The sequence below is a fragment of the Tupaia chinensis genome, unplaced genomic scaffold, assembly GCF_000334495.1.
Source record: "Tupaia chinensis unplaced genomic scaffold, TupChi_1.0 Scaffold000377_2, whole genome shotgun sequence".
In the NCBI taxonomy this organism is placed as follows: Eukaryota; Metazoa; Chordata; class Mammalia; order Scandentia; family Tupaiidae; genus Tupaia; species Tupaia belangeri.
In genome coordinates, this window is record NW_006159876.1 from 1729765 (window position 1) to 1745960 (window position 16196).

At 43.9% G+C, this 16196-nt stretch overlaps 1 protein-coding gene across 1 annotated transcript in view; it reads right to left on the reverse strand.

Annotated features, from left to right (window-relative positions):
- IQCH (IQ motif containing H) overlaps window positions 1-16196 on the reverse strand; it is a 284969-nt gene that overhangs the window by 89918 nt on the left and 178855 nt on the right. The window contains exons 15-16 of the mRNA XM_027773807.1: window positions 13881-14153; window positions 7285-7476 (exon numbers count right to left, since the gene is read on the reverse strand). Coding sequence (XP_027629608.1) covers window positions 7285-7476; window positions 13881-14153 — 465 coding nt within the window. The remainder of the gene's footprint in view (window positions 1-7284; window positions 7477-13880; window positions 14154-16196) is intronic.

The following is a 16196-nucleotide window of genomic DNA, read 5'->3' on the forward strand; positions in this document are numbered from 1 at the left end:
ACACACACAGAGCAATCTGTGTGATTTTTCTTTTCTTTTCTTTTCTTCTCTTTTCTTTTTCTTTTTTTTTTTTTCCATAGGGCACATGCACTTGCCAGAGACAGACAGGGGAGTTGGCCACACTGCAATCCCTTCTCCTGCATGTTCCTCTCAGAATTTGGCATGCACACATATGTGTCTGGCATTTTTAAGCCACTGGGTCCAGGACTCGAACTGCTGTTGGCCACTAGGGAGTCCAGCACTTAAAACCACCGTGCCACCTGCTAACCCCTCCAGAATGATTTTTAAGTGGCCAGGTCTGAAACTCAAACCATGCCATTGGCCATATGGGACCCAGTGCCTTAACCACTATGCCACCTGCTGGCCCTGCTGTATTTTTAATGCTATTTCTGACTCGAAGCTTTTCAAGAATTTATAGGCTCACTAAAATGATTGTGATAGTGTATTAAACTAAGAAAGGCACTGAAAATTTGTCACCCAGAACAAGCAAAGGACGAGATCGAAAACTCTCTCACCACCATGGTCATAAAGTGTGTGGGAGGCAGCCGGGCTGCAAGAGCTGAATCCAAGGGACACCCCAGGCAGCTCTGAGGCCCTGTACTGATGGCCCCTCACCTCCCAGTTTTCTCCCTCGTGGGAAAAGGACGGCAGCAGCTCTGCTGTCATCCAGGGAAGGAAAGGCATTTGAGAGAGTGTGGCAGGTGTGGTCCAGGTCCCTGTGAGAAGCAGAAAACCTGCCACGAGGGCAGTGCATGGCATAGGTCGCAAGGCAAAGGGTCTGCGGGAGAATACTTCTCCAGGATTTTCCAGCAAGAGTGTCTTTCCTAAGTGAATTTGGCTCAGGGCAGCAAAAGCACTGGGCTAGGAGGTATCCAATGTGGAGGTCAAAGCTACAGGACCTGGGACGAGTCACCTAACTCCCTGAGCATCCGTTTCTCTGTTTATAAACAGAATAACACCTTCCTTATCAAACTGGCATTGGAGTAAATGAATAAAAACCTCAGGGTTTTCCTGGGATCGAATGAGACCATTCACGTAATGTGCTTAGCATAATGCCTGCAACCCGGTAGGTATCCTAAGATGGTATATATGATTTTATTATGATGATTCTAAAAAGCATCGAGACCTTAACAGTCCATTCATAGACCTATAGGGTGCTTACTCTCCTGTGTAGGCCAGTGTTCTGGCGTCTACTAAATACATAAAGACAACGTAAGAGGTCAGCATGAAAAGTAAATGAAAAATCACTGGTGTGTAGTTTAATGATTAGGAAAAACGATACCTGTGGCTTTTTTCTCTTTAAAAATTTTCTTATTTATTTATTTATATTTGAGGGGTAAGCTAGTACTCACTTCCTTTCCCTTAGGAAGGTAGTCCAGATTTAAAAATGTGTTTGTATTAGGTCTTGGGGAAAGTCATGACACATTTTGCATAGAAAAACAGAAAAACACATCAGCACTTTTCCGATGACCTAATATAACCCAAATAGAGGAACTTAGGCCAGATCTTGGGGTTCTAGGCTTAGTTTTCCTAACCCCGCAAAGGTGGTTGGGTAAGTCCATTAATGGTCATGCCTTAGTGGGAAAGTTAGGCCATGATAGGGGGTCTAAATTTGATCCCAAGTGTGACAGTAACCTATTGAGGGTTTTAAACACACAGGGGCCATTAGCAGATTTTGTTTTTTTTTCCCCCTCTTTCATTGCCAGAGGGCATGTGCACTTGCTAGAGAAAGAGACAGAGTGACAAGGAGGAGAGAACCCTCCAATGGGGTATGGCCATGCTGCCATCCCTTTCCTTCATCCCTTCTTCCAGCCAAGATATTGGGCACACACACATGTGCCCAGCAAGTATTTCAAGTCACTGGGGCTAGGAATTGAACCGCAGTTGGCCATGTGGAATCCAGCTCCCTTAACTGTTGTACTATGGAGTGAGCCTTCATTTGGAAATGTTTTGTTAACATAAAGTAATTGCATAGATTTGTACAATGTGATTTTTCAGTACAAGAATCCAGGGACCAGCAGATGGCGTAATGGTTAAGTCACGGGACTCCCACATAGTTGACTGCAGTTCAAGTCTTGGACCTGGTGCCAACATGTTGCCTGGTAGTTAAGGCTACTGGACTCCCACATGGTTGCCCGCAGTTCGAGTCCTGAACCTGGTCAGGGCTTGCTTTCTCATTTTTGTTCTCTCTCTTACACTCTGTCCCTCTCTGGTCAAATTTAAAAATAAATAAATAATAAAATTAAATTAAAAAAATTCTTTAGAAACCACTACCACCAACAACAAAAATACTCATGCTGGGCACATATGTGTCCACATGCCCAAAATCCCGAGAGGACAATGGAGAAAAAGGGATTGCAGTGTGTGGCCATCCCCCCAGGAGATGATTTCTTGCTTTTTGTCTCTCTGCCTCTCTGGGGAGTGTACGTCCCTTTACCAAACATTTCTAAAAAAAAAAAAAAAAAAAAGAAAGAAAGAAAACAACTGTTCAAAATAAGTGATTGTGCACTTATTGGGCTAAATATTTCTTTAATCTTGGTTTATTTTATTTTAACTTTAAAAAAATTATGTGATTACAAGGCAATAGCACTTCGGGGTCATCTACTAAGTTCTACGCCAGGCGCCAAGCTCAGTCTTCTTGCGTTGGCTCCTACGCTTTAGTTACAAGGCCTTTCTGAACGGACGAAGGGCCTCACAACAGACATGGAGGTGGAGGTGAGAGAGTTCTCAGGCCCTGGTTGGTTGATAGTCTTTTCTGTAAAGAGCATATTTTGTTTGCTCACTTAGTTCCAAAGGAGATGAAACAACGGCTGTGGTTTCATTCTACCTTTTCTAGGTTGGGTTCCTTGGATTAGTTCCTCTCCCTTTGATAATCCTCAAATTAGTATCAAATGTCTAACAAAATAAACCAAAGTACAGATAAATGTAAAACTGCTCTTGCAAAGGACTAAAACAGTAATATTTAACAGCAGTAGTCAACAAGAACCAGTTCAATTTCCTTTTTCTCCTTAAGTGGTAATAGTGGTGCCATGACCTCCACAGCCCAGACTCCCCAGAGTAACAGAGGCCCAAAAGGGGTTGCACAGAGAAACCCGAAAGGAACGTCCTTACACAGAGGGGCTGCTCTGCAAAGATCTTCCCTTGCAAAGCAGCAACACCACAGGTACCGCCGCCATCGTATCAATGTCCTAGGAATTGAGGGAGGGAAGACTTACCCCTTTAAAAAAGAAACAAGCCCAAAAAGGACCAGTACTGCAGTAAATGTCTACCTGGGTCTCCCTAGACCTTCTTGGGTGAGTGTGCCCCCAAAGGTTTCTGTCCTACAAATGTGCCTGCAATTTTTTTTTTTTTTTTTTTTAGAGAAGTTTTTGCTATAGGGCATGTGCGCTCACCAGATAGAGGGAGACAGAAAGCGAGAAATAACCCGAGGGGGGATGGCCACACTGCAATCCTTTCTCCGTTCTCCTCTTGGGATCTTGGGCACACACGCACAACCGCCCGGCGTGAGTTTTAAGCCACCGGGTCCGGGATGTGAACCACGGTCGACTACATGGGAGTCCAGCAACATAGCCATTACGCTAACTGCTGGTCCCCCTGCCTTTGTTTTAGCCTTTATTTCTACTAAATTAAGATATCAAAACCGGGAAGTGGGGAACCTGGAGTGTGTACAAGTGTGTGGATTCATTAAACCCTAACAAGCATCGAATACCTGAGGGAATGAGTTAACTGTGACCTGTTGCGGGGAGCAGGTTTGGTTAGCTGGTGGGATGAAGAGAAGTCTTAGTATGAAGCCACCAAGAGAAAATGAAAGAGAGGCATGCTCTATTTTCATTGGACTTATCATTTTTTAAAGAATTATTTTATTTTATTTATTATTATTTAAAAATTTTCTATAGGGCATGTGTGTTCAGTAGGGAGACAGGGGGAGAGAGAGAGAGAGAGAAAGAGAAAGCAAGCCATCAGGTGTGAGACTCGAACCACAGTTGGCCATGAGGGAGTCCAGCCCTTAACCATCACGCCACCTATTGGCCCTAGGCCCACCATTTTTAACACCCTGCTTGTCCTCAAACTGCCTACGTGTCTACACTGATTTTTAAAATGTGACCACAGCTTTGCAGCATCTGTTGACCCCATGACTTGGTTTCAAGGCTCAACTGCAACTAGCCAAATAACTCTGGTTCTAAATTAGATACAAGGACAAAGATGACCTTTATTTATTTATTAGAGAAAGATCTAGTATCAGCCTACACTGAAACCAGACTATATCTAAAACCAATATCTGCATAAGACAAGAGAATTTCAAAACAGTTCAGACTCCCATAAACAGCACAGTTTTAATCTGTTGCCTACAACATACCAATGAGAAAAATCATGCTATCGTGTCATAAAGCGCTATGCAAATGATGCTGTTTGTAAGTATTAACATAATTTAGTGCTTACAGTCATATTCTCATTTCTAATAATTCTCCCAGAATGGAGTCTTTCTCTGGACTCTTAGCCTGCAGGATAGTCTTTCATCAAGAAGCTGAAATTTTTAATAACCTGCCAGCATATGTTTTGTATGTGCCAGGCTAGACTTGATGATACAACATCTTCATTATCAAAAGGAACAGGTCTGCAGACTGTAAGAGGACATTAAAACATGCCTGTGCTCATAAAGTAATGCTTTGATGTCTAAGTGCACACCATTACTGTGGTTTCTGGAACAAAGGAGGATTCTAATCCTGATTTCTCAATTGCTACACTCAATGAGATCGCAGTTCCCTCCACTCAGCATACGATTTCACTTTGAAGGCAAAAGAATATCAGTCTTCTCCTAAAAAATAAAACTAAATTTAAAAATAAGCTTTCCAGACTGTTTTATTTATTTATTTATTTTTGGCCCCATGCATCATGGCTAAGCATGGGCTTCAGATCTAATAAGATTTCTGAATGATTATTTTTCCTTTGTTAAGTTTTAAAAATGACTGAGCTAGCCTGTAGTGTGGTGGTTAGGGCAGCTGGATCCCACATAGCCGATGGTATATGGTTCAAGTCCCAGACCCAGTAGCTTGAGAGACATGCCAAGCGTGTGTGTTTGTATGCCCCAAATCCTGAGAGGAGGGAGAAATGAAGTAGGAAGGCTTGTGGCATGACCATACCCCGGGGGGGATGCTTTCTCACTTTCTCTCGCTCTTTCTGTCTCTCTCTAGAGAATTTACATACTCTTTGACAAAAAATAAACAAAAAAAACTGTAAGTAGCAAATGTGATAAAAATATTTCAGAAAATTAAAAGTGACTTACATAGACTATTAATTATTAAAGTATTTCACATTTAATAACACTAACATCTGTGGCCAAATTTGATGACAATTTAAAATGATACAGTTTAAAAGAATTGAAATTAAATAATGTATAGTGAGACTTATAAACACGATTCAGCAAAACATCAGTATTTTAACTATTTTTAAACAATTTCATTTAACTTATTATTATTTTTATTATTTTTTAATTTGATGGTGGGGGGCAGGGAGGGGAGTGAGAAATCAAGCCACCAGGTATAGGACTTGAACTGCAATTGGTCATGTGGGAGTCCAGCAACCTTAACTACTACGCCACTTGCTGGCCTGTTTAAATATTTTTTAAACCTAAAGTCAAACATTTCAAATTTAGTATAGCCTAGTGTCAGGGGAATTCTTTAAAAATTATTGATTTGAAATATTGAAACCAGCAAACACTATGCACACAAACATTTCAATCTTTTAAATATAAAAGTCATGCTTTTTCATGATTTAGACTCAACAGTTGTTCTTTAAAAAAAATACTCTATACAATAGGAAATAAAAGCCAGTTCAAAGAAAGCATAAGGAAAATCTCTATGGGACTCAAAATTAAATACATTTTTGTTTTAGTTTTTTTTCTAGAAGAGTAATTCACTTTGGTATCCTTTAAATAATATGTAAAAAGCGGACCGTGGCAGGTTCTGCATTTAGTCCATCTACTGATGGAGGGGGAGCCCAGAATGGATGGGGGGAAGACTCGCATTTGTCAGGGGAACTCTCGCTCCTGACTGTTCTCTAGATTTATCCCCATTTCACTCCCCGAGAATGATGCCGTTCCCCTGAGCGAGCCCCTCCTCTCTCACTTGCGTCCTGATTCATACACTTCCGTAGTGGGATGCTCAAAGCAGATGCAAATCACTTTGCACCACCACTGCTATGAGCGCTGGCAGGAAAGGAACCGGTTCCGGGACTCGTGCCTGGATGTTCCTAATCCGTACTTCATTACGCCTTCACCAGCAGGTCAGCCAAAACTGAGATCTGGGATCAAGGACAGTCAGGCTGGCCTAGGGCTCTGTATGCAAAGCAGGGGAGCATTTAGAATAGTGGGTCTAATTTATATATAAAATCCATATAAAATTACATTAATTATTTAGCAAATTTCTAATGAACCAAGAGGTTATACAACTCAGCCCTCTGACCAATCCATGTGGGAAAAAGAATCCATACGTGTCTACTCATATGCCACGGCTTTTTACCTGCTGGGAGATTTTCTGGCCAGGATATGCTATTTTCTCAGCCTCTCACAGGGACCAGCAGTTACATAAATTTCCTTGAATTGCCTTTGAAAACATATGACTACTGACAGAATGCTATTATGTATTGGCTTCCAGGTGACAACCATTCACTAATAGAATTTCTGTCTCATTAGAAAACACAGCAAGCTTAATAAAAACAGTTGCTAGAAGCACATGATCAAGACCCACTTAGGGCAAATGAGGATATTTGTAATGCTATCTGAATAGAATTTTACAAATTACTTTCTAATTATCATAATCAATTTGACAATGTAAATGAGACTTTTAGGGCTCAAAGAAAGGACATTTTTAAAAAGCCTAATCAATCCCATTAATTTTGTATATAATAAGGTCTAAGGCTCAAAAAAGACACTGCTAGAAGGTGACGGAAGTCAGTCTAGAAAAAAGCACTGTATGGGCCAGCCCCATGGGATGGTAGTTAAGGGAGCTGGATTCCACATGGCCGACCCTGGTTCAAGTCCCAGCCCCAGCAGCTTGAAGAACACACTGGGTGCATGCCCCCAATCCTGACAAGATGGAGAAATAGACATGAAGAGACTGTGGCATGACCATGCCCCCTTGGGGAGTTCTTTCCCCGTCTTTCTTTTCCAGGCAATATATGTGCCCACTGGCAAATAAAAATAAAGAAAAAAAGTACTGTACGTCCATCTCCGAGCACAGCCCTCTGCTCACAGACACTGGGGGTACGGCCCCCTTGAACACTCACGTGTGCCCACTTCTTGCTCCAGTCTTCATGGCCGTATCTGTTGCTCTCCTTTAGCACCCACTTGTAGCAACTTAGGTGGGAAGGGATGTCACAGAAGGCGGTCCCGTTGCCTCCGAACTCGTTGTCCATTTTAAAGAGCCAGCGCTGGATCTGCAGGTGGTCGACCACCAGCTGGCTCAGTTGCTCGATCATCTGCAGGGCCCGAGACAAGTCACACTTAGTATGGCCACCTTCCCGGGACTCCGTTTCAGCGTGCCGGATGTGTGTTGTAGTGCTCGTGTGTCTTTATTCCGGATGGCCTGCTCATTCAGTTCTCTTCTTGTCATTAAGACAAAGAAGCTCTAAGTGATGTGTATGGAACACGGAGAAACCATTAACCAATGAAATCAAAGGCATGGCTCTAAGTACTGTCTTATTTATGAGAAATCCCAACATGACCATATTGCTGGATTTCAAAAGCAAAAGAATCTTGAATGTCAGCAATTGAATCTTGGTATTGTTTTCTTTTTCAGAGAATTATGCAATTACTTATTGATTCCTCAAATGATTTTTTTTTTTCAAGGCTGTAAAGAGTTATTATAGTCTTGAAAACTTTACCTGTTCACAGCATTGAGCTTTTACATGATATAGCCTAGAGGGGGCCAGAAGGCAGCACAGAAGTTAAAGCAACTGGATCCCACATGGCAGACTGCAAGGTTTGAGTCCTCGACCCGGCAGGTTGAAAAACACACTGGGCATGTGTGCGTGCAAGCCCAAAATCCTGAGAGGAGAATGAGGAGAAGGGATTGTAGTGTAGCCATCCCTCCCCTGGGGGGGTGATTTCTCGCTTTCCCTCTCCCTGTCTCTCTGTCTCTTCGGCAAGCACTTGTACTCTATAGCAATCTAAAAAAAAAAAAAAAATAGTTATAACCAATAAAACATTCCGTTTTCCCGTCATTAACATACATGAAATACATTTGATTGGCTGGTCAACTGGCCACATTTATTATATATGTATGATTAAAAACAAGAGTACTGGGGCCAGCAGGTGGCATGGTGGTTCAGGTATTGAACTCCCACATAACCGACTGCTGTTCAAACCCTGGACCTGGCGGCTTGCTTCCTCATTTTCCCTCTGTCTCTCTCTGGTAAGCACACATGCACTATAACAAATTAAACAATAATAATAATAAATAAAATTAATTCTTTTAAAAAAGAGGATTACAGAACAAGACAGATGAGGGAGGTAAAACACCCATGGAAGTAACCCTCCTAAATATGCACCAAGTGTGCATTTTATTTGAACAACCTTTCCTCAAAAACTGCTCAAACACACGGAAGTTTAAAGGCTAGAAGAGTGACCCAAGTTCTCATACCCAAATAACGATGACAGCCACATTACTGAAACCCAGCGGGAAGCAGGCCTTTGGCTCACGGGAGGTCTTTGCGTGGGTGTTCTCACCGGGTACTCACCATCACCTGCGAGGCAGGCACAACGGTTAGCTCTGTTCTGTACAGAAGGAGACTGGGACTCGGCTCACTTCAGTCACCTGCTCACGATCACACAGCATTGAGCAGAAGAGCAAAGACCCCCTAGGTTGCTCTGATGCTAAGCCCAGGGCTCATTCCATCTCCACTGTGTGCACACCCCAGCCTGCAGAGAGGAGGCTCAGGAAGAGGCGGAGGAAAAAGTCGGAAGAGGAGCGAGAGAAGGAACTTCCCTTATGGTCAACAGGTCAACTGGGGTGAGTCTGAATCAGACCAAAGTCTAAAGTCTATAGCAAGATTACTTAATTATACGTAACACTGTCTTACTAGAGCCTTGGAAAAACAAAATAAAACAAAACAAAACAAAACTCATTCGATCACAAAATGATTGTTTTGGTCTTGTCTTCTCCTCAGACTTCCCAGTCTGTACTTCCCAGAGAGCAACGAGCCATCACTGCGCTCCATCCCCGAGGACAGGCACACAGCGCAGAGGGGATGAGCGGCCGAGGTGGGGCCCTTGCTCTCCCACTCGCGCTGTGTGACCGGGAGCAAGTTATTCCAGTGAGCTGGGCCTACCCACGCCGTTCTCGGCTAAGTCTCCTGTACTCCAGAGGGGCTCTGCGACACTCTCACTCTCGTATTTGATGAATTGTTTGCCCACCAAATATATTATGTTTTTAAACTAAAAGCTGTGAAAGGAATCAAGATGGATAGTTGGCAGATGACGAGCATTTTGATGAAGGTACGATCTGTTCTTGAATTGGGTCTATCCAGCAGATCTTCCTGGGGAAATGGCACTGCACGACAGCGTGGAGGAGATAGGATATGAGAAGGGATACACGTGGGGTCTCTGGAAAACCCGTGCAACTCTGAGCGCTCAGTTAGGGTAGAAATGAAATGGTCTTAGCTCTCTAGTTACCAAGTGGTAGTCTGGGTATTTGAATGACAGTCTAGTCAACACTCCACATGGTGCTGAAGAACAGCCTAGGCAGGTGTTTTTCTTCCTTCCTTCCTTCCTTCCTTCCTTCCTTCCTTCCTTCCTTCCTTCCCTCCCTCTCTCTCTCTCTCTCTCTCTCTTTCTTTCTTCCTTTCTTTCTTTCAGGTTTTTGCCATAAGGCACAACCACTGGTCAGAGGGAGACAGAGAGAAGGAAAGCAAGAAATCATCCCCTTAGGGATTGGCCACACCACAATTGCTTCTCAATCTCCCCTGCGATTTTGGGCATGTGTGCACTTGCACCCAGTGCGATTTTCAAGCCGCCAGGACCAGGACTTGAACCATGGTCTGTTATGTTGGACTCCAGCACCTTAACCACCATGCCATCTGCTGGCCCCCAGGAGATTTACTTTAATGTGCCTTCCAAGCTACATCCCTCCTTTCTTTAATGTGCTGAGAACGTAGATTCTGTATTTATCACAGTTTTGCTGTATCAAGATCACACTTTGCAGAAGTGAACTGGTCTTTGGCCTGTTCACATCAGATGTGATTCTTTTGCTAGTGTAAGGAAAGGTGTTCCGGCATTGCCTTTTTTACTGTATATCTGGATGTACTGCATATTTGGGGGTTTCAGCTGCTAACAGAATTATCATCTGTCTCTTCCAAGTCCTTTTATTTGTGGTCCTGAGAATCCTATAAATGGGCGTCTGTTGATGGATCGCCTACAGTAATGAAAAGGATCAATAGTATTGTAAAGACTGCGCCACTGGAAAGAATTATGTGCCATCTTTAAGTGAAAATTGAACAGTGCTTTAAAACAGCATTGCTATTTTTGATTATTTAACCAAAGCTGTCAATATTTCATACGGAGTTCTCTTTCATGCCAGAAAGAGAACTCACGCAGTTCCTTCATGGATCAGAACAGGAAGTGCTCACTGTATTCGTGCTAGGTTAAAAACGAACAAACAAACAACTAGCCAGTCATCAGCCAAGTGACTTTATGCTATTTCCAAACATGTATCATTTCCTGTTTGAGTTTATTTGTTCAAAACCTGTGACATATTTTTTCACTGTGATTCATTCTATAGTGGTAGAGAGAAGAAGGACAAAGGCTACTGCTGAAATGCAACTGATGGGAGTGCGCAGTAACTGAAGTGAGAACCGTCACGACTCTTTTTCCAGCTCTAGGTTGATGATGCACCTCGGTAAGAAGGCAGCGTCACTGACTCATCACCATCTGTGGATTCAGGTGCTGCCAGGCTCAGGTAGATTAGGCTCAGCAGCGACCACCTGGAAAATCTCACAGAGCACTTCCTTTTCTGATGAGCTTTGACGTATGTTTTCCAGACAAGTAGAGTAGAACTCAGCTAAAACTTGGTTGGTCGTTATGTAATTTGCATATACCACAGGTCAAATGACATGACCCATATGTGGTGTATCTATGAGACCATTTATTTATTTATTTATTTGCCATAGGGTGTGTGGACTCACCAGGGCAAGAGTAAGAGAGAGGGAAAGTGAGCAAGCACCCTCCCTAGTGTACTCAATCCCTTCTCCTCCATTCTCCTCTCAGGATTTTGGGCATGCACATGCACCCAGCGTGATTTTCAAGCCACCAGGTCCAGGACTCGAACCGTAGTTAGCTATGTGGCAGTCCAGCACCTTAACTAGCACACCATCTGCTAACCTCTATGAGGTCTTTTTATGTTTATTTCTTTCTTTCATAAGCAAAAGAGATAGCAAAACAGAGACAAAGAAACAGGTACACCCAATAGGGTCTTCGTGCTGCGATCCGCCCCAGCCTCGGCCAACCCCTGGATCCTGGGCACAGTGATCCTGCACATTCAAAGGAGTCTCTGGAAGCAGACTCAGAACCTGCAACCTCTTCATGTGGGTCAGCCTGGCAGACTTACCACTGTGCCACCGTCTGGTTCCTTGCAGGGTTTTAGTTTTCTGGACACTAGTACGTCAGGGGCTTTTCTGCACTCAATGGGTCTGTATCTTTAAACACAATGTATGAAGTTCTAAAATGCTTCACGGTCTATTTCATTGCCCATACCTCTTACAGTTCTGAAGCCTGTTTATGCAACACGTGAAACTGTTTCATTTAAAAATGTATTCCACTTGTATTAAGTCTATCAACCAAACATTCCGCTGGGAAGCAGATTCACGTAGTCGGCCTCAGTGTATTCAAATTCCCATGGAGGCTAATGACAGTAGAAGGGAACATACCAGCTCAGGTCTCTGTCCCACTTCGTCAGAAAAATTGTGACGTAGTTTTCGATTTTTCTATGCAAAACTGCTTCATGACTTTTCTGAAGACCCAATACAAAATGGCCCGAGCCTTTTCCAGACCCTGCTACCTTTAAGAGCAGCTTCCTGTATGAGCCCGCATACTGCCCAAGGACACTCTGTGAAGACTGAACACTTCAGGGCAATTTAATAAACTAGTGATACCTTCAAACTAGTCTCTGCAAAGTACGATTTCTTAAAACCCTAACTTGGGGGCTCAGGGCCAATGAGGTGCAGAGCATCACTACCGGGTGACAGAAAGTAGAAGGGGCAGCCATAAAATGGTCCCCTCGATACACTCATTGCGTGAGGTTCTTGAATTTCCTGACAAGTGTGTGGGGGGGGATAATTAGTGGTCAGCTGAGAGTAATGGTCAAGAGATGTACTGAAGGGGGGGGGGTCAGGAAACGTTATCAGCTGTTTGTCTTTTTAATTTTTCTTTATTATAAAAAACAGATGGCAGTTAAATGGGAGAACACCTGCAGAGCTAACTGAAAGAGAAAATGTCTCTAGTGGCTGATACAGTTCCCCAAATGTGTTGGGCCCTAATTGCCTTCTGGAAGTGTGCACAACCACAGACCTGGTCCAAGACTCAACCAGAGTTTTACTCCTGGAGCCACTTTATGCTCTGAGCTCTCTCCCCTCCCTGCTTTAGGGTCCTTCATCCCTTCCCAAGGAACCAAAATATCTTTTATGGTGCCAACCAGAAAGCCAAGGATGTGCCCAACCCGCAGCAACTGACCCAGGGGAGAGGCTTACTCTCTGGAGCTTTCCAAACCTGCTTCTTGTAGCCAAAGCTGATGGTCATATTTCTTTTTTTTTTTTTTTTTGGAGAGATTTTCACTATAGGGCGCGTGCACTCGCCAGACAGAGAGAGACATTAGAGACAGAAAGCGAGAAATCACCCCCCCAGGGGGGATGGTCACGCCGCAATCCCTTCTCCTCTATTCTCCTCTCGGGATCTTGGGCACGCACGCACACGCACCCGGCGTGAGTTTTAAGCCACTGGGTCCGGAACGCGAACCGCGGTCAACCACGTGGGAGTCCAGCGACATAGCCATTACGCTAACTGCTGGTTCCCTGATGGTCATATTTCTCATGGTCCTACTAAACAGCCAGCTGAGAAGATAATAATCCATGTTAAAGTACCAAGAATTGATGGCAGATTATTCCAAATGATATGTAAATTTTGTTTTTTTAAGAGGTTTTTGCTATAGAGCAGGTGTGCTCATCATAAAGACAGAGACAGAAAGAGAGATAGAAAGTGAGAAATCACCCCCCAGGGGGGATGGCCATGCTGCAATCCCTTCTCCTCCATTTTCCTCTCAGCATCTTGCGCACGCACACCCATGTGCCCAGCATGAGTTTAAGCCACCAGGTCTGGGACTCAAACCGCGGTCAACTACATGGGAGTCCAGCGACATAGCCATTACGCCAATGCTGGTCCCATAATATGTAAATTTTGAAAGTGTCTTCAATGTCTTAATCCAAAAGCGTAAACACTGGAAATTGCAGCAATTTCTGCAAGACCAATGGGAAGATGCTTTTTAAAAATTTAACTTTATTTATTATTAGTACTATTATTTTTTAAAAAATTTACTATAGGGCACATGTGCTCACCAGAGAGTGGCAGAGAGAGAGAGTGAGAGAGAGAAGGAAAGTGAGAAAGCAAGATACTGGGTCCTAGCTCAAACCACAGTCGGCCATGTGGGAGTCCAGTGACCCAACTGCCATGTCACCTGCTCGCTCCTCTACTTTAAAACCCAAAGCAGATCCCCTCAAAGCAACTCCAGTATTCCACATGTTCTCCACGGGGTGGGTTGGCTCTGAAGACCTGAAGCTGCACACGGTCAAGAGGAAACACTTGCACCATGCCTCACCCATTGGCCCCCGCCACCTACCTGTTGCTGACTGTAGAGGCCGCATATTCCAGGAGGGGTTGGCACCCTGGCGCTTTCAAAGACGCGCTTACTTCCGGACTTGGTACTATAAAGATGAGCTAGTTCAGGCTCTGAGCCCAGGATGGGGATGTTTAACATGTCGGCCACAGCCAAGTCATCCGCGTGGAGGAGCCCGCTGACGATGTAGGCCTGTCTTCCTTGGATGAGATTTTTTATCCTTTTGATGGCCTTGGGACTGTACATCAGCAGAGTGGCTAGGCACATGCGATGCTTCTGGGGAAGATCACGTTATTCTTGTTAAAAGGCGTCCATTTTCTAGTCTGTACACCTAATTTATAATGTTGCACATAATAAATACATTATTAATAGCAGGCTGGGTTATGACCTAGCCTGTTGTTTAGCAGTTTAAATTGATAAAAGCTGTTGGGGTGAGGTTCCATAATCGCTCACATCTTTAGTGTGTTGGAAATAGGCTCACTGGGAATAGAACTAATTACTACACATCTGTATTTATTGGATCCACGTGGAATTATCCTTCTGTCAGAAGGAGGAGAGGCTGGCGGCCTTTGGATAATGGTGATTCATCTCTGCAACACTCCTGGCGTGGTTTAACACTAAAGCGCCTGGAAAATCAATACCGAAAAATGAAGAAAAAAGCCCCATAGTATTCTTCACGATACAGTTTCTAACCTGGCAGCTCTTCAATTGCTTTGGTAGCAAAACGGCACTTGACCGGGTACCCTCCTTCTGAAATTCTTCCACCACGTCCGCTTCAGAGAAGGTGCACTTTTATAGTGACTTCCGTGGTTCTAACCAGCAACTCGGGAAAGGAGTTGTGAGTGGAAAGTTTTGAAAATTTCAGCAAGATTCAAATTCATTTTCCAATGGAAAACTCTTTATATTTTATTTTTGACTAGTTAGATCCAGCTCAGAAATACCAATGACTCTGTCCTTCAATGAAATAATTATGACATGTCTGTGTCTAATGGGGTAGAGGGCACAAGGCACAGGGTCACTCTACTCCAAAACTAATACGACCCATTCTTGCTTCCAAGGGTGGAGACATGGAGGACAGCGGGTAAAGCGTAACTCAGACAAGCCGGGTACGTGCTGTGAGGAGTCCCAGAGCACCTGTGAGCATGGGACAAAGGCAGGGGCCACGTGCTGCCAGAGAGCCAGGAAGGCAAACTCCTCACTCTCTGGAGCCTCGGGTTCCATCGGTACAATGAGCACAACGGCACTCAGTTCACACAGGTGCCGTGCAGATCAGGTGGGACAGTGCAGGGAAGGTCCTGAAAGTCGCACCTCGGACATAATCAGCGTGGTTAGCCAGGAGGGGTGGGGTTGCAGTGAATTTTGAAGAACAGGCAGAATTTCTTCAGGTGAAGGTGGGTATGGCTAAGACATTGTCTGAGGATGGAAGAGAAGAACCCAAGGATGTTTTCAAATCCTCTAGAGAAGCAGGCATCATTGCACATAGGGAAGGGCTGGGCCTAGGAGTCAAACAGCCCTGGCTTTGAATCCAGCTCTATCATTTGAGTTTCCTGGACTTGGCTGAGTGACTTGGAGTCTCTGAGCCTAAGATTCTTCCTCTGTTGAGGGGAAATAAAAATACCCATTTGGCGGGTTGCTCTAAGGCAAACGTAAGCTCACAGGTTTAAGGCACCTGGTATAAGGCATAGTGTTGCCAATACTCTGTAAGTGGTAGTAACTTTTTTACAGAACAAGCTGTCTCTTTTTTTTTTTTCCCTCCAGAAGGTATGTGTGTTCACCAAAAGAGACAGGGAGACAAAGCAAGAAAGAGAGGGAGAAAGCACCCCCCAGGAAAGGGGTCCCTTCTCTTCCGGTTTTTCATCCTGTCAGTATTTGGAGCATGTACACACATGTACCTGGCATGTTTTTCAAGCTTCCAGGACTGGAATTCAAACCAGGCAGTTGGCCATGTGGGATCTGACTCCCATAAATACCAGACCATGGATCCAGCCCGAAAGAAAACTGTCTTTGAAAAATGAAGTCATTCAAATGTCCTGAAAGTAATATAATAACAAAGGTACTAGAGTCTCAAGGGAGGATGAATTTTATAGACTAGCATCCATTCCTCCAATTCTAGGAAAAACGATCTACTCAACGCCACATAAAAATGTGGAGAAATGCCAAGAGATTGCTTCCAGGAATGTCAGCTACACCAGTTTGCAAACTGTGAACGAATACAATAGCTCCTGATTGTGGGAGAAAGAGAACGGGACTGGAGAGTCTGGGTTTCAGTACTTCCTGAATTTGTAACTTCCTAGGTGGTTTCTTACTAGAAAATTTGGC